The sequence below is a fragment of the Ranitomeya imitator genome, chromosome 3 (genome assembly GCF_032444005.1).
Source record: "Ranitomeya imitator isolate aRanImi1 chromosome 3, aRanImi1.pri, whole genome shotgun sequence".
Classification (NCBI taxonomy): domain Eukaryota; kingdom Metazoa; phylum Chordata; class Amphibia; order Anura; family Dendrobatidae; genus Ranitomeya; species Ranitomeya imitator.
Genome location: NC_091284.1, coordinates 768,744,870 through 768,760,815, shown reverse-complemented (window position 1 = coordinate 768,760,815; position 15,946 = coordinate 768,744,870). Strand labels below are relative to the sequence as shown.

The following is a 15,946-nucleotide window of genomic DNA, read 5'->3' as shown; positions in this document are numbered from 1 at the left end:
AAATTGCCGCTAAACTTTTAACCCTTCCAACATCCAAACAAACTAAAGGGACGTTTAAAAAATGATGCTCATGTGATGTAGACAAGTGGGAAATGTTATTTATTAGCTATGCTGTGTGGCGTGACTATGTGGTTTAATGGTATAGCCATCCAAATTGCCAAAAAAAAAATCGTAGCATGTCCGAGTTTGATCTCAAATTCGTAACACACTCCACCATGCAAGTCTAAGAGTTTGTGGAAAACATTGGACTGAACTCAGATGACTGTAGTCCGATTTCCACGGATTAACACAATGGAGAAGATGGAGAATTTTTATTTTCATCTGACAAAATCAGATCAAACGATGATCAAGCAGTGGAACAGGGAAAAGTCTGCATCTTTCAAGAAAACCATGATTTTTATGCAGGACATTGCTCCATCGCAGCATCGAAGTCTCCACTGCTCGGCTGCCAGTATAGGCCTTAAAAGGGACTAAAACCAAGCACTGGTGGGGCCAATCATTTATATACACCTTCTCACCTGATTGGTTTCCATCTATCTCCACCTTTCCCTGGATATATGAGAGGGGGTGGAGATAGAGGGAAAACAAGGAGGTAGGAAGGTATACATAAATGTTTGGCTTCTCCATAATGCACCAAGCGGCAGGACTTAGTTTGAACCGTCGTTATTTGCTGACAAGAGTCCCAATTAAAGATGAAAGAATAATGACATGGCCCCTTCCTCACATGAACTAAACCCTGTAGTTGTTAAAAAATAAAATTAATCTTTAAAAATTGTCTAACACTTGAGCACGCAGTGTCACTTTATACACTGCTCAAAAAAAAAAATAAAGGGAACACTAAAATACCACATCCTAGATATCTCTGAATGAAATATTCCAGTTGCAAATTTTTATTCATTGCATATTGTGTTCATAACAATAAAACATAACAATTATCAATGTAAATCAAAATGAATATCCCATGGAGGTCTGGATTTGGAATGATACTCAAAATCAAAGTGGAAAATCAAATTACAGGCTGATCAAACTTCAGTGGAAATGCCTCATGACAAGGAAAAGATGCTCAGTATTTTGTGTGGCCTCCACGTGCCTGTATGACCTCCCTACTACGCCTGGGCATGCTCCTGATGAGGTGGCGGATGGTCTCCTGAGGGATCTCCTCCCAGACCTGGACCAAAGCATCTGCCAACTCCTGGAAGTCTGTGGTGCAATGTGACTTTGGTGATTGGAGCGAGACATGATGTCCCAGATGTGCTCAATCAGATTCAGGTCTGGGGAACGAGAGGGCCAGTCGATAGCTTCAATGCCTTCATCTTACAGGATCTGCTGAGACACTCCAGCCACATGAGGTCTGGCATTGTCCTGCATTAGAAGGAACCCAGGGCCAACTGCACCAGCATATGGTCTCACAACGGGTCTGAGGATCTCATCTCGGTACCTAATATCAGTCAGGCTACCTCTGGCAAGCACATGGAGGGCTGTGCGGCACTCTAAAGAAATACCACGTCACACCGTTACTGACCCACTGCTGAACCGGTCATGCTGAAGGATGTTGCAGGTGTGATGCCTCAGGGTCCTGGTTGTCACAGTGGCATTGCTTTCCTCACGGGGAGAGTGATGTCATGCTTGGAAGCGATGGAAGATTCCTTTTTGACAGGTAATCAGCACATACAACACGTCGGGAGGAGGAGTTAGTCGTTAGGCAGTTGGGAAGTTTTAGACAGTTGGTGCCAGACAGCAGACTGGAGCAGTCTGAGGCAGAAGGACAGGTGAGGGGCCGTACAGCCTGAGGTGCTGCAGTTCCAAGATAGCGAGATACAGAAGGAAGAGCCTTTAGCTAGCATGCCAGAGAGTGAAGCACAGGAGAGTTACAACAGGGGAGAATAGCTGGGACTGGGCTACATCCCTGATTGAGCGCAGACACCGGTAGCCGGAAGACCGAGGCTTTTGTAGGACCCTAAGACACATAGCAGAAACCGGCAGGACAGCTAGACTATACATCACCTATTCGCCCCAGCACCCAGGAGACACAGTGAAATATAGAGCAGGGTCATGATAGAGACCCTGAAAAAAGGCTCGAGTCACCTCTCATACGGGTTTGTGTCCCAGTTCAACAAAGGACAGACAACTGAGAGGACCCTGCTACAAAGCCATAGGCAGTAAGGGACTATAACAACACAGCGCTAGAAGGAAGGCTTTTAACTCCACCTGATAAAGCAGGACTCTGAACTCGCTTCTAAGCCGGCCGGACCCTGCCTGTACCTGTGATCTGGTGCCCTGGTCTGTGGCTGCCTGTTACCATCAGTAAACCAAGTAAAAAAAACTGCAGAACTGTGTCCTTCGTTCTTTACTGCACCACTCACCATCCTCCATCTATTCACCGGGAGCCCTGGGGACCTACTTCACCTGTGGGAAGTTATACCATTTGGCTGCCATAAGATCACCCCAGAGGACCCCTTTAAGCAGTGTCGGTTCCTACTGACCGAGTACCACAGGTGGCGTCACAAACTTTCTTTATTTCAAAAACTCTTTAAAGACCGTCCCTTTAACATGGGCACCCAGGGCCACAGACCAGGTCGCCGTCGCCATGACACACCCTTTAAGTAACGAACCCGTTACCGAGTACCCCACTGCCCTGATGGGCAACTCACAGGCAGCACATCCCTCTCCACGGCATCTCCAGACTCTGTCCCGTCTGTCACATGTGCTCAGTGTGAACCTGCTTTCATCTCTGAAGAGCACAAGGCGCCAGTGGCGAATTTGTCAATCCTGGTGTACTGTGGCAAATGACAAGCTTCCTGCACGGTGTTGGGCTGTAAGCACAACCCCCATCTGTGGACGTCGGGCCATCAGACCATCCTCATGGAGTCGGTTTCAAACCGTTTGTGCAGACACATGCTCTAGCAGTGCTCTTCCGGTTAATCCTTGCACAAAGGCGGCGGTAGCGGTCCTGCTGCTGGGTTGTTGCCCTCCTACGGCCACCTCCATGTCTCCTGGTGTACTGGCCTGTCTCCTGGTAGTGCCTCCAGTCTCTGGATACTACGCTGACAGACACAGCAAACCTTCTTGCCACAACTCGCATTGATGTGCCATCCTGGATGATCTGCACTACCTGAGCCACTTGTGTGGGTTGCAGACAGGGGCGGACTGGGCCAGGTGGCAGGGTGGCATATGCCCCCCGGGCCAGTCCCTGAGCAGCTATTTAGGGCCTCCTGACCACTTGCTGCTTTAGAAGCACTGCACCTTTAAATTCTGCAGCCAGGACGCCGGCACTTCCTGTCAGCAGCAGCGGCTGGTGAGGATTCATGGGCTCCTTCCCTTCCCTGGACCCCTACAGCCGGGACATGTGCGGTGCTCGGTGCTGGCTCTGCCTCCTGCTGGGCTGCCGTTGTGGCTTCTCTCCTTCTCCTGCTGCACACAGCAGCCTCTGGACGGGAAATAATGGTAAGATGCAAAAAGCATCTAATAGTCTGTGTGCAGTGAGGGAAGGTGGTGTGGTAACAGGTTTCCTTGTGTGCATTACTGTGTACTGAGGTGGGCTGGGGGAGGGGCTATAGTAAGGGTCTGCTGCTAACAAGTATATGAGGTGATGGCTGTATGTTACCATGTATGTTATAAGGGGCTGGGGTGCTACTACACTGTGTGTGGGGATGTGAGACTAATGCTATGGGCTGGGGAATCCGATACTGTGCTGCGCTGTATGTAATGCTATGGGCTGGGGAATTCTACACTGTGCTGCGCTGTATGTAATGCTATGGGCTGGGGAATCCTACACTGTGCTGCGCTGTATGTAATGCTATGGGCTGGGGAATCCTATACTGTGCTGCGCTGTATGTAATGCTATGGGCTGGGGAATCCTATACTGTGCTGCGCTGTATGTAATGCTATGGCCTGGGGAATCCTACACTGTGCTGCGCTGTATGTAATGCTATGGCCTGGGGAATCCTATACTGTGCTGCGCTGTATGTAATGCTATGGCCTGGGGAATCCTATACTGTGCTGCGCTGTATGTAATGCTATGGGCTGGGGAATCCTATACTGTGCTGCGCTGTATGTAATGCTATAGCCTGGGGAATCCTATACTGTGCTGCGCTGCATTGTATGTAATGCTATTTGCTGGGGAATCCTACACTGCGCTGTATGTAATGCTATGGCCTGGGGAATCCTATACTGTGCTGCCTATATGTAATGCTATGAGCTGGGGAATCCTACACTGTGCTGCGCTGTATGTAGTGCTATGGCCTGGGGAATCCTACACTGTGCTGTGCTGTATGTAATGCTATGGGCTGGGGAATCCTATACTGTGCTGCGCTGTATGTAATGCTATTTGCTGGGGAATCCTACACTGTGCTGCGCTGTATGTAATGCTATGGCCTGGGGAATCCTATACTGTGCTGCGCTGTATGTAATGCTATGGGCTGGGGAATCCTATACTGTGCTGCGCTGTATGTAATGCTATGGCCTGGGGAATCCTACACTGCTGCGCTGTATGTAATGCTATGGGCTGCGGAATCCTATACTGTGCTGCGCTGTATGTAATGCTATGGGCTGGGGAATCCTATACTGTGCTGCGCTGTATGTAATGCTATGGGCTGGGGAATCCTATACTGTGCTGCGCTGTATGTAATGCTATGGGCTGGGGAATCCTATACTGTGCTGCGCTGTATGTAATGCTATGGCCTGGGGAATCCTACACTGCTGCGCTGTATGTAATGCTATGGGCTGGGGAATCCTATACTGTGCTGCGCTGTATGTAATGCTATGGGCTGGGGAATCCTACACTGTGCTGCACTGCATTGTATGTAATGCTATTTGCTGGGGAATCCTACACTGCTGCGCTGTATGTAATGCTATTTGCTGGGGAATCCTACACTGCTGCGCTGTATGTAATGCTATTTGCTGGGGAATCCTACACTGTGCTGCGCTGTATGTAATGCTATGGGCTGGGGATTCCTATACTGTGCTGCGCTGTATGTAATGCTATGGGCTGGGGAATCCTATACTGTGCTGCGCTGTATGTAATGCTATGGCCTGGGGAATCCTACACTGCTGCGCTGTATGTAATGCTATGGGCTGGGGAATCCTATACTGTGCTGCGCTGTATGTAATGCTATGGCCTGGGGAATCCTATACTGTGCTGCGCTGTATGTAATGCTATTTGCTGGGGAATCCTACACTGCGCTGTATGTAATGCTATGGGCTGGGGAATCCTACACTGTGCTGCGCTGTATGTAATGCTATGGGCTGGGGAATCCTATACTGTGCTGCGCTGTATGTAATGCTATGGGCTGGGGAATCCTATACTGTGCTGCGCTGTATGTAATGCTATGGCTTGGGGAATCCTATACTGTGCTGCGCTGTATGTAATGCTATAGCCTGGGGAATCCTATACTGTGCTGCGCTGCATTGTATATAATGCTATTTGCTGGGGAATCCTACACTGCGCTGTATGTAATGCTATGAGCTGGGGAATCCTACACTGTGCTGCGCTGTATGTAATGCTATTTGGTGGGGAATCCTACACTGTGCTGCGCTGTATGTAATGCTATGGCCTGGGGAATCCTACACTGTGCTGTATGTAATGCTATGGGCTGGGGAATCCTATACTGTGCTGTGCTGTATGTAATGCTATGGGCTGGGGAATCCTATACTGTGCTGCGCTGTATGTAATGCTATTTGCTGGGGAATCCTACACTGCTGCGCTGTATGTAATGCTATTTGCTGGGGAATCCTACACTGCTGCGCTGTATGTAATGCTATTTGCTGGGGAATCCTACACTGTGCTGCGCTGTATGTAATGCTATGGGCTGGGGAATCCTATACTGTGCTGCGCTGTATGTAATGCTATGGGCTGGGGAATCCTATACTGTGCTGCGCTGTATGTAATGCTATGGCCTGGGGAATCCTACACTGCTGCGCTGTATGTAATGCTATGGGCTGGGGAATCCTATACTGTGCTGCGCTGTATGTAATGCTATGGCCTGGGGAATCCTATACTGTGCTGCGCTGTATGTAATGCTATGGCCTGGGGAATCCTACACTGTGCTGCGCTGTATGTAATGCTATTTGCTGGGGAATCCTACACTGCGCTGTATGTAATGCTATGGGCTGGGGAATCCTACACTGTGCTGCGCTGTATGTAATGCTATTTGGTGGGGAATCCTACACTGTGCTGCGCTGTATGTAATGCTATGGCCTGGGGAATCCTACACTGTGCTGTATGTAATGCTATGGGCTGGGGAATCCTATACTGTGCTGTGCTGTATGTAATGCTATGGGCTGGGGAATCCTATACTGTGCTGCGCTGTATGTAATGCTATTTGCTGGGGAATCCTACACTGTGCTGCGCTGTATGTAATGCTATGGCCTGGGGAATCCTACACTGCGCTGTATGTAATGCTATGGGCTGGGGAATCCTATACTGTGCTGCGCTGTATGTAATGCTATGGGCTGGGGAATCCTACACTGTGCTGTGCTGTATGTAATGCTATGGGCTGGGGAATCCTATACTGTGCTGCGCTGTATGTAATGCTATTTGCTGGGGAATCCTACACTGCGCTGTATGTAATGCTATGGGCTGGGGAATCCTACACTGTGCTGCGCTGTATGTAATGCTATGGGCTGGGGAATCCTACACTGTGCTGCGCTGTATGTAATGCTATGGCCTGGGGAATCCTATACTGTGCTGCGCTGTATGTAATGCTATGGCCTGGGGAATCCTATACTGTGCTGCGCTGTATGTAATGCTATGGCCTGGGGAATCCTATACTGTGCTGCGCTGTATGTAATGCTATGGCCTGGGGAATCCTATACTGTGCTGCGCTGTATGTAATGCTATGGCCTGGGGAATCCTATACTGTGCTGCGCTGTATGTAATGCTATGGGCTGGGGAATCCTATACTGTGCTGCGCTGTATGTAATGCTATGGCCTGGGGAATCCTATACTGTGCTGCGCTGTATGTAATGCTATGGCCTGGGGAATCCTATACTGTGCTGCGCTGTATGTAATGCTATGGCCTGGGGAATCCTATACTGTGCTGCGCTGTATGTAATGCTATGGCCTGGGGAATCCTATACTGTGCTGCGCTGTATGTAATGCTATGGCCTGGGGAATCCTATACTGTGCTGCGCTGTATGTAATGCTATGGCCTGGGGAATCCTATACTGTGCTGCGCTGTATGTAATGCTATGGCCTGGGGAATCCTACACTGTGCTGCGCTGTATGTAATGCTATGGCCTGGGGAATCCTACACTGTGCTGCGCTGTATGTAATGCTATGGGGCGGGGAAGCCTACACTGTGCTGCGCTGTATGTAATGCTATGGCCTGGGGAATCCTATACTGTGCTGCGCTGTATGTAATGCTATGGCCTGGGGAATCCTACACTGTGCTGCGCTGTATGTAATGCTATGGCCTGGGGAATCCTATACTGTGCTGCGCTGTATGTAATGCTATGGCCTGGGGAATCCTATACTGTGCTGCGCTGTATGTAATGCTATGGCCTGGGGAATCCTATACTGTACTGCGCTGTATGTAATGCTATGGCCTGGGGAATCCTATACTGTGCTGCGCTGTATGTAATGCTATGGCCTGGGGAATCCTACACTGTGCTGCATTGTATGTAATGCTATGGGCTGGGGAATCCTACACTGTGCTGCGCTGTATGTAATGCTATGGCCTGGGGAATCCTATACTGTGCTGCGCTGTATGTAATGCTATGGGCTGGGGAATCCTACACTGTGCTGTGCTGCACTGTATGTAGTGTTATGGGCTGGGGGTGTTACACTGTACACTGTGTGTCACGAGCTCTGGATTTTCCCTGAGCAAATGAGAAGTTTGTGGATCTGGATGAAAGCATGCAGAGGCTAAAGGGGTGGTCTGGCGGTCTGCAACAACATTTCACCCTAAATGTATATTTAAAGGGGTTGTCTACTTGTCTGGCCTTAAAGTGACTGCAAACTTGTAACCTATGTCACGCTGCACGGTGTGAGGCTTCTCTGGAGCCAGGAGCTGTGGGCACATGACTGACAGAATGTATCATTTTCATACATGCGGTCACATGCCGACTAGACGTTCGCAGCTTCACTCAATGCCGGTATACTGAGAGAGGCGGAAACAGGCTAGCTGGAATGTGGACGGAAGTATGTAAATCACATACTAGCAGACATGTGTCTGCGGCTTTTGGCTCCTGAGAATCCTCACAGCGTGTGGTGCACCCAATGTAAAGATTCACAAGTCTGCAGTCTCATAGAGTGACTGCAGACTTGTAGCCTAAGACTGGACAACCCCTTTAATTTAATAATTAGAATCATTTTTCTAGTATACTTTTAATTAAAAATTCCCTAGTGACCGCAGCCGAGCCCCCTGATAAGATCCGTTGCAGTATCCCAGCATGCGCTAAGGGGTCGCAAATTTAATGTATTCAGAATGGAAGTGGAAAAAAAAGAAGAGCTACAGCAGAGAGGGAGCCGTCGTACATTGTTACTTAAAATATTTTAGAAATGTGATTCAATGATTACATTAGATATAGACATTTAGGATGAACTTCAAATTTCGTTTCAGACCACCCCCTTTTACCCCTTCCACCCAGGGGCCGTTTTCCGTTTTCATTTTTTCCTCTCCTTTTTCCAGGAGCCATATATTTCTTATTTTTATCATCAATATAGCTGTATTAGGGCTAATTTTTTGCAGGGCGAGTTGTACTTTTGAATGGTACCATTGACTTTTCCATATAGTGTACTGGAAAATGGGGGAAAAAATTTCAAGTGCAGCGAAATTGTAAAACAATGCAATTCCAAAATTGTTTATTGGATGTTTTTATGTACAATGTCTACTATATGGTAAAACTGACCTGGCAATATGATTCTGCAGGTCAGTATGAGTGCGCAGATACCCAACATGTGTAGTTTATTTTTTATTTAAGTTGGGCAAAAAAATTCCAAAATTTGTATAAAATTTTTTTTTGGGGACATTTATCATAATTTTCAGAGACCCGTAGCGTTTCCAGTTTTTTGGGATTAGGGACTGGGTAATAACTTATTTTTTGTGTCCTGAGCTGACGTTTTTATTATTTATTGATAGTTTGATCGTCTCTTAATGCATTTTATTGCTATGTTGTGGTGGCAAAGAAATGTAAGGCTATATGCACACGTTGCGGATTTGGCTGCGGATCCGGAGCGGATTGGCAAACGAATCCGAGTGCGTGAAATTGATTGTCAGTGTTGCTTCCTAGCTACTTTCACACTAGCGTCGTACTCGGCCCATCGCAGCGCGTCGGCCCGACGTACCGACGCTAGCAGTGAATGCGCCGCACAACGGGGGCAGTGGATGCTGTTTTTCAATGCATCCGCTGCCCCATTGTGAGGAGGGGGCCGAGTTCCGGCCGCGCACGCGCGGTCGGAAATGGCGGGCACAACGCTGCAAAAAACATTACATGTAACTTTTTTGCTGCTGACAGTCCGCCACAACACGGCGCAACCGTCGCATGACGGTTGCAACGTGTGGCAAAGCGTCGCAATGCGACGCTAATGTAAGTCAATGGAGAAAAAACGCATCCTGCAAGCACTTTTGCAGGATGCGTTTTTTCTGCAAAACGACGCATAGCGACGTGCAGTGCACGACGCTAATGTGAAAGTAGCCTAAGTGGACAGTTTCCTTTCACAGAAGTTTGATTTACTTGGAGTTATTTTCTGTTGTTTAAATGTTCCCTTTTTTTTTTCCTGTAAATGATCAATAGCTGCTCCTGTAAAAAAAAAAAAAAGGACAGCACACAGATGACAAGTGAGAAAAAGTCGTCCGACTTTTCTGGATTGAAACTCATTAAATGATTTTATGTACAGTTGTGTGAATCTGCCTTCACATGCAGAAGATTAAGGCCGGGTGCATTGGGAATTGGCAGCGCTGTGGATGCAGAGCATGTCCGCTATGTCTAAAGCGCTGCTGTCTATTGAACGCAGGTGAATCCGCATGTGTTCACTGAACCGTGCAGATTCACCACGTCTAATACATTCTATTGGTGAAATTTTTCTTGCGGTCACTAGCCGCTCCACAAGAGAAATAGACATGCTGTGGTTTGGAGAGACGCGCTGCATGTCCGTGTCCGTGGGTGATCCGCAGGCGACTATGGACGCATAGTGGACATGGGATGTCTTGACATCCCATCCACTTTGCTGTACCATCCAGCCGCTGTTGGTCAGACGCTGCATAAGTACACAGCGTCAAACCTGCAGCAATTACTGATCGTGGGCACATACCCTCACAGTTTGTAATATACTACTAACATACCATTGATTTCACTCTCTCTGTGCTCATCAAGTATTTATTCAGTTTGCATATAACCAATCACGAGCAAATGTTGTGGTAACAACTGAGAGAAATTTAAATGCGAGGTTGGCTCATACTTGCGTGTGCATCATGTATGGCGCGGTCACGTGACAAGTACAGAAAATATGCAGTTTGAATGTGGCAGAAATTATGAGGATAAAATGCAACTTCCAGGCAACAAACGTATGTTTCTGTATGTATTCTGTTCCCATATACTGTACATGTCCTGAGCTCATTTCTGTTCCCATATCAATGTGTTAAGCTCGGTTTTGCTCCCGTATCTATTTGGTAAGCTTGGTTGCTGTTTTATGCAGCAGCATAATAATAATAATAATCTTTATTTTTACATAGCGCTAACACATTCCGCAGCGCTTTACAGTTTGCACACATTATCATCGCTGTCCCCATTGGGGCTCACAATCTAAATTCCCTATCAGTATGTCTTTGGAATGTGGGAGGAAACTAGAAAACCCGGAGGAAACCCACGCAAACACGGAGAGAACATACAAACTCTTTGCAGATGTTGTCCATAGTGGGGCTTGAACCCAGGACTCCAGCGCTGCAAGGCTGTTGTACTAACCACTGCACCACCATGCTGCCCCATCCACTGTGCCACCGTGCTACCCCACATGAGGTAAGTTGTTTAAAAATGGGTCGCCACAACTTCTGGGCCACTGTTGTGTGCCTGCCCCCCAAGCTAAAATTTGCCAGCCAGCCCCTGGTTGCAGAGTCCGTCTCGTGCTACAAAGAGTGTGAAAGCACAACCAACATTCAAAAGTGACCAAAATATCAGCCAGAAAGCATTGGTACTGAGATGTGGTCTGTGGTCCCCACCTTCAGAACCACTCCTTTATTGAGAGTGTCTTGATAATTGCCAATAATTTCCATCTGTTGTCTATTCCATTTGCACAACAGCATGTGAAATTGATTGTCAATCAGTGTTGCTTCCTAAGTGTCCAGTTTGATTTCACAGAAGTTTGATTTACTTGGAGATAGATTCTGCTGTTTAAGTGTTCCCTTTTTTTGAGCAGTGTATATTGACTTGTTTTAGTAGATGGTGTGTAATGTGGCATCTTTTCACCTGATAATACTTACACTTTCCCCTTCAATGTTTTGAAAAAGCTTTGGGTCGTCAAAGTCACAGGATTCGCTTGTTGTTGGCAACTGGCTGAAGACAAAAGATGACATTACGATTATTTTATTAACATCAATGTAGGAAAGTATTACCTGGAGATATAAAAGGTTATAATGCACGTGAATGAACCATGGTAGTAATGTCCTAGTAGAGGACACATCATATTCCAGCCAGGGACGCAGCTATGAGGGTTCATAGGTAGAAGTCACACCTGGACCCTGGTGTCTTATCCAGCACCACGGTCCTGATACCACATAGGAAAACACTAGTAATATATACATTTTGCATTGAGCTTCAGGATCTTCAAACTACACTTCTAGTTTAATCAGAATGCACCATGTATGGACCAAACACAGGAAATTAGGTCATTTAATAATAATACATTGTGGGAAAAGTAGAAAAAAATGCAATAATAACAGCAAACCAGGTTACTTCGCTCTGCATTCCCTCACAGAACTTCATAAACTAGTGTTTCCTATTTTTTAGGGCTTGTGGTCCGACAATCTACACAAAGACACACAATAATTTTTCAGCATTGTGTTATAGAACCACAGGCCCTCAACGGTCGGCAGTATGCTTATGACCATTGGGCCATGTTCACACGATAAGTATTTGTTCAGTATTTTACCTCAGAATTAGTAAGCCAAAACCAGGAGTGGGTGATAAATACAAAAGTAGTGACGTGTTTCTATTATACTTTTCCTCTGATTGTTCCACTCCTGGTTTTGGCTTATAAATACTGAGATAAAATACTGACCCAATACTGGATGTGCGAACGTGACCTTAAGCAACATAGTCTGTAGAATGCTTTTATGCTATGACAACTGCTTAGAGGTGTTGTCCACTATTCGGACAACCCCTTCTTAAACTAAATTTTCGGCCCTGATAAAATATTAAAGCCTATATTCATCTTGTGTGCCGCCTCCATTTACGCAGTGTCGGGACTGTTAAGGCGCTGGAATGACACGTGATGCCTGGCACCCAAGCAGAGTTGGCGTCACTGTCCCGGCCTTCGGACAAACTGAACATGAAGAGGAAGTCTGAGATCAGCTGCAGCGCTGGTTTCCTCTTCATGTTCAGTTTGTCCGAAGGCGGAGACAGTGACGCCAGCGCTGATTGGGTGCCGGCGTCACGATTAACAACACTACATCACAGCGAGAGCGAGTGCCGACACCACTGGAATGGCGCTGTCACGGGAGGTGAGTATAGGCTTTATTATTTTATTGGGGCCGGACATTTAGTTTAAGAAGTGGTTTTCCGAATAGTGGACAACCCATTTATTATGAAATTTGGCAAAGCATGTCACGATTTTATTTTCTCATACAGATCGGCTTCTGCATAAAATTGGAAGTACTACAGTATGAGTCCTTAGCAGGGTAAAGGTCTCTGCAACAGATATGTGTTTGGGGTATTACGGCCGCCATACACATTGGATGAAAGTTGGGTAAACTTGCTGAATTTGTAGGAATCGGCTGACCATTTGATGTGTATCGGGGCATATCAAATCTTACTAAAAATGTTGGGAGAGAAGGATGAATTGATCGGCTCAGTCGAGCACTCATATGTATGATGGTGTCGGGAAACGAGCTTTCAGCCTAAGGGAGTAGTCAGATGACTGTTAAAATCGGGCCACACCATGCACAGACTGGCCGGCGGCTCTACTGACCCAAGCATGACAGCTTCATATATTTCTATGCAGCTGTCATGCTCAGGTAGGGAGAGTCGTCGGCCAGTCCATGCATTGCAGTCCAATCTCAGTCAGATTTATACGGCCGTCTGACTGCACCCTGAAGCGCTCTTATATGTATAATTAATAATTAATCTATTGCATCTATAACTGTGACAGAGGGGGAAAAAAAACAGAATAAGGCTACTTTCACACTAGCGTCGGAATCTCCCCGTCGCAATGCGTCGGGGAGAGATTCCGACGCTAGCGTTTAGCGCATTGCACAATGGAGGCAGCGGATGCACTTCTCCGGCGCATCCGCTGCCCCATTGTAAGGTGCGGAGAGGTGGGGGCGGAGTTCCGGCCGCGCATGCGCAGTCAGAAAAAGCGGTCCGTCAGGAGCAAAAAACGTTACATGTAGCGTTTTTTGCTCCTGACGGTCCGCAGAAGCACGACGCATCCGTCGCTCGACGGATGCGACGTGTGGCAATCCGTCGCAAATGCATCGTCAATACAAGTCTATGGGGAAAAAACGCATCCTGCAAGCACTTTTGCAGGATGCGTTTTTTCTGCAAAACGATGCATTGTGACGGATTGCAGAAAACGCTAGTGTGAAAGTAGCCTTAATAAATTAGCAGACCACTTCACCCGTTTTTAGCAGGCAGAGAGGTCCTCTCACATAGCTTTAAAGGGTATATTTATTTATCCATTTTACTCATTCATATAGCGCTAATAATTCCTCAGCGCTTTACAGACATCATCATCACTGTCCTCGTTGGGGCTCACAATCTAGATTCCCTACCAGTATGGTCTTTGGAGCGTGGGAGTAAAGCGGAGAACCTGGAGGAAACCCACACAAACACGGGTAGGAACATAAAAACTACTTGCAGATGTTGTACTTGGTGGGATTTGAACTCAGGACCCCAGCGCTGCAAGACTGCTGTGCTAACCACTGAGCCACCGTGCTGTATATTCAGCTTTATAAACATTGTTCATAGCTTCAACTGGCTAAAATAAAAATGAAGCAATGTTTTAAAAGAGGACCAGTCACCAGGCCTAATCTAGTGGTTTTTGCTCTTATTTCATTCCTGCTGTTCCCCTTGATTATATTGTTGTTGCTTTTTTTTACTATGGAAAATAACAGAGATGTGGGCTTTTTTGATTGCTGCTAAATTTTATTTTATCTTTACAAAGGGGTGTGTCTTACAGGATAATAATGCAGAGTAGCCTGAAGACACGCCCCAGAGGATCGTGAGAGTCCCACCCCTTTATTAGAACTAAAAAAGGCCCATATCTCCTCAACCATAGGGTGGATTTTAAAAAAATACTCAGGAAAGTATCGGAAATAAAACAAGAGCAAAAAGAGTCACTTTTGACCTGGTGATACCTCCTCTTTAAAGGGAATCTGTCACCTATTTTTTCGCCTATAAGCTGTGGCCACTACCAGCAGGGGCTTATCTATGTTATAGAAATTTGGTTTGGATAAATCTATCCCTGTGTGTGCTGCGGCCGTTCCCAATTAGACTAAGTATTTTGAGCGCTCAAGAATGAGACTGCAAACCATTGTGACAATAGCATTCCACCAATACTGACAATTTATTGTACATACATGGTTTTATAATTGCATATAGAAAGGAGGTGGTTAGGGGTGGTTAGTTAATTAACATACAATTTAGCTGTTATCTCATTGGTTGACTGAGTACATGATATATTTTGACTGAGTACATGGCATATTCTGACTAAGGTCTACTTAGCAACAAGCTGATTTAGCACTCTTAAAAGTAGCTGTCACATTTATCTTGCTATTCAGCAGGATTCTAGACATTAGTTCAAGTTATCTGGCCGAAGTTCCTATTTTTGGTGTCTGGAAAGTACCAAGGAACCATCTGGCCTAGCTCATGTGGTCAAGTTGAGCAACTGATTATAAACGAGCTGAGTATATAGATATATTTGCGTTTATATGAGTATATATGATTATAAAGGAGTATACATGCAAGTGAGATCTACATGATATATTTCCATCACATCTACAGCATTCTGGAATGCTGTAGATAAGCCCCCGATGTAACCTGAAAGACAAGTTAGATTATACTCACCCAGGGGCGGTCTGGTGCGGTCCGTGTCCGGCGCCTCCTATCTTCATACGATGACGTCCTCTTCCTTGCTTCTGTTGCGGCTCCGGTGCAGGAGTGCTTTGTCTGCCCTGTTAAGGGCAGAGAAAAGTACTGCAGTGTGCAGGCGCCTGGAAAGGTCAGAGAGGCCCAGAGCCTGCACACTGCTGTACTTTGCGCTGCCCTCAACAGGGCAGATAAAGTACGCCTGCGCAGGAGCCGCGACAGGAAGTAAGAAAGAGGACGTCATTGCATGAAGATGGGAGGCACCGGACCTGGACCGTGACGCCCATCGGACCGGACCACACCGGGACCGCTCCTGGGTGAGCAAAATCTAACCTGTTTTTCTTATCTTTCAGGTTACATCAGGGGGCTTATCTACAGCATTATAGAATGCTGTAGATAAGCCCCTGATGGCGGTGGCCGCAGATTATAGGCGAAAAATGGGGTGACAAATTCCCTTTAAAACAAACTATATACTGATCTATGTTTACAGTTTCTATGCAGAATAATGTGTTTTCATGGTTGCAATCCCTGTATAGTCTTGCACTAACACTGTTAAGGACCGGCGGAATGCACCAAGTATAGATGATATGAAACTAGGTGCGTTCGCAGTCCGAGGTCCACCGTGCAGGTAAAAGACCCTGCTGCTAGTAAGACGGACTATATGGCGGTACTAAGAATACACACATGGGTTAACTTCACCCTGCGT

The 15,946-nt window shown here is 46.6% G+C and overlaps 1 protein-coding gene across 3 annotated transcripts in view; it reads right to left on the bottom strand.

Annotated features, from left to right (window-relative positions):
- ATP8A2 (ATPase phospholipid transporting 8A2) overlaps window positions 1-15,946 on the bottom strand; it is a 1,056,467-nt gene that overhangs the window by 720,116 nt on the left and 320,405 nt on the right. For all 3 annotated transcript variants that reach the window (XM_069759054.1, XM_069759055.1, XM_069759056.1), the window contains one exon: window positions 11,418-11,490. In XM_069759054.1, the coding sequence (XP_069615155.1) occupies window positions 11,418-11,490 (73 nt within the window). The remainder of the gene's footprint in view (window positions 1-11,417; window positions 11,491-15,946) is intronic.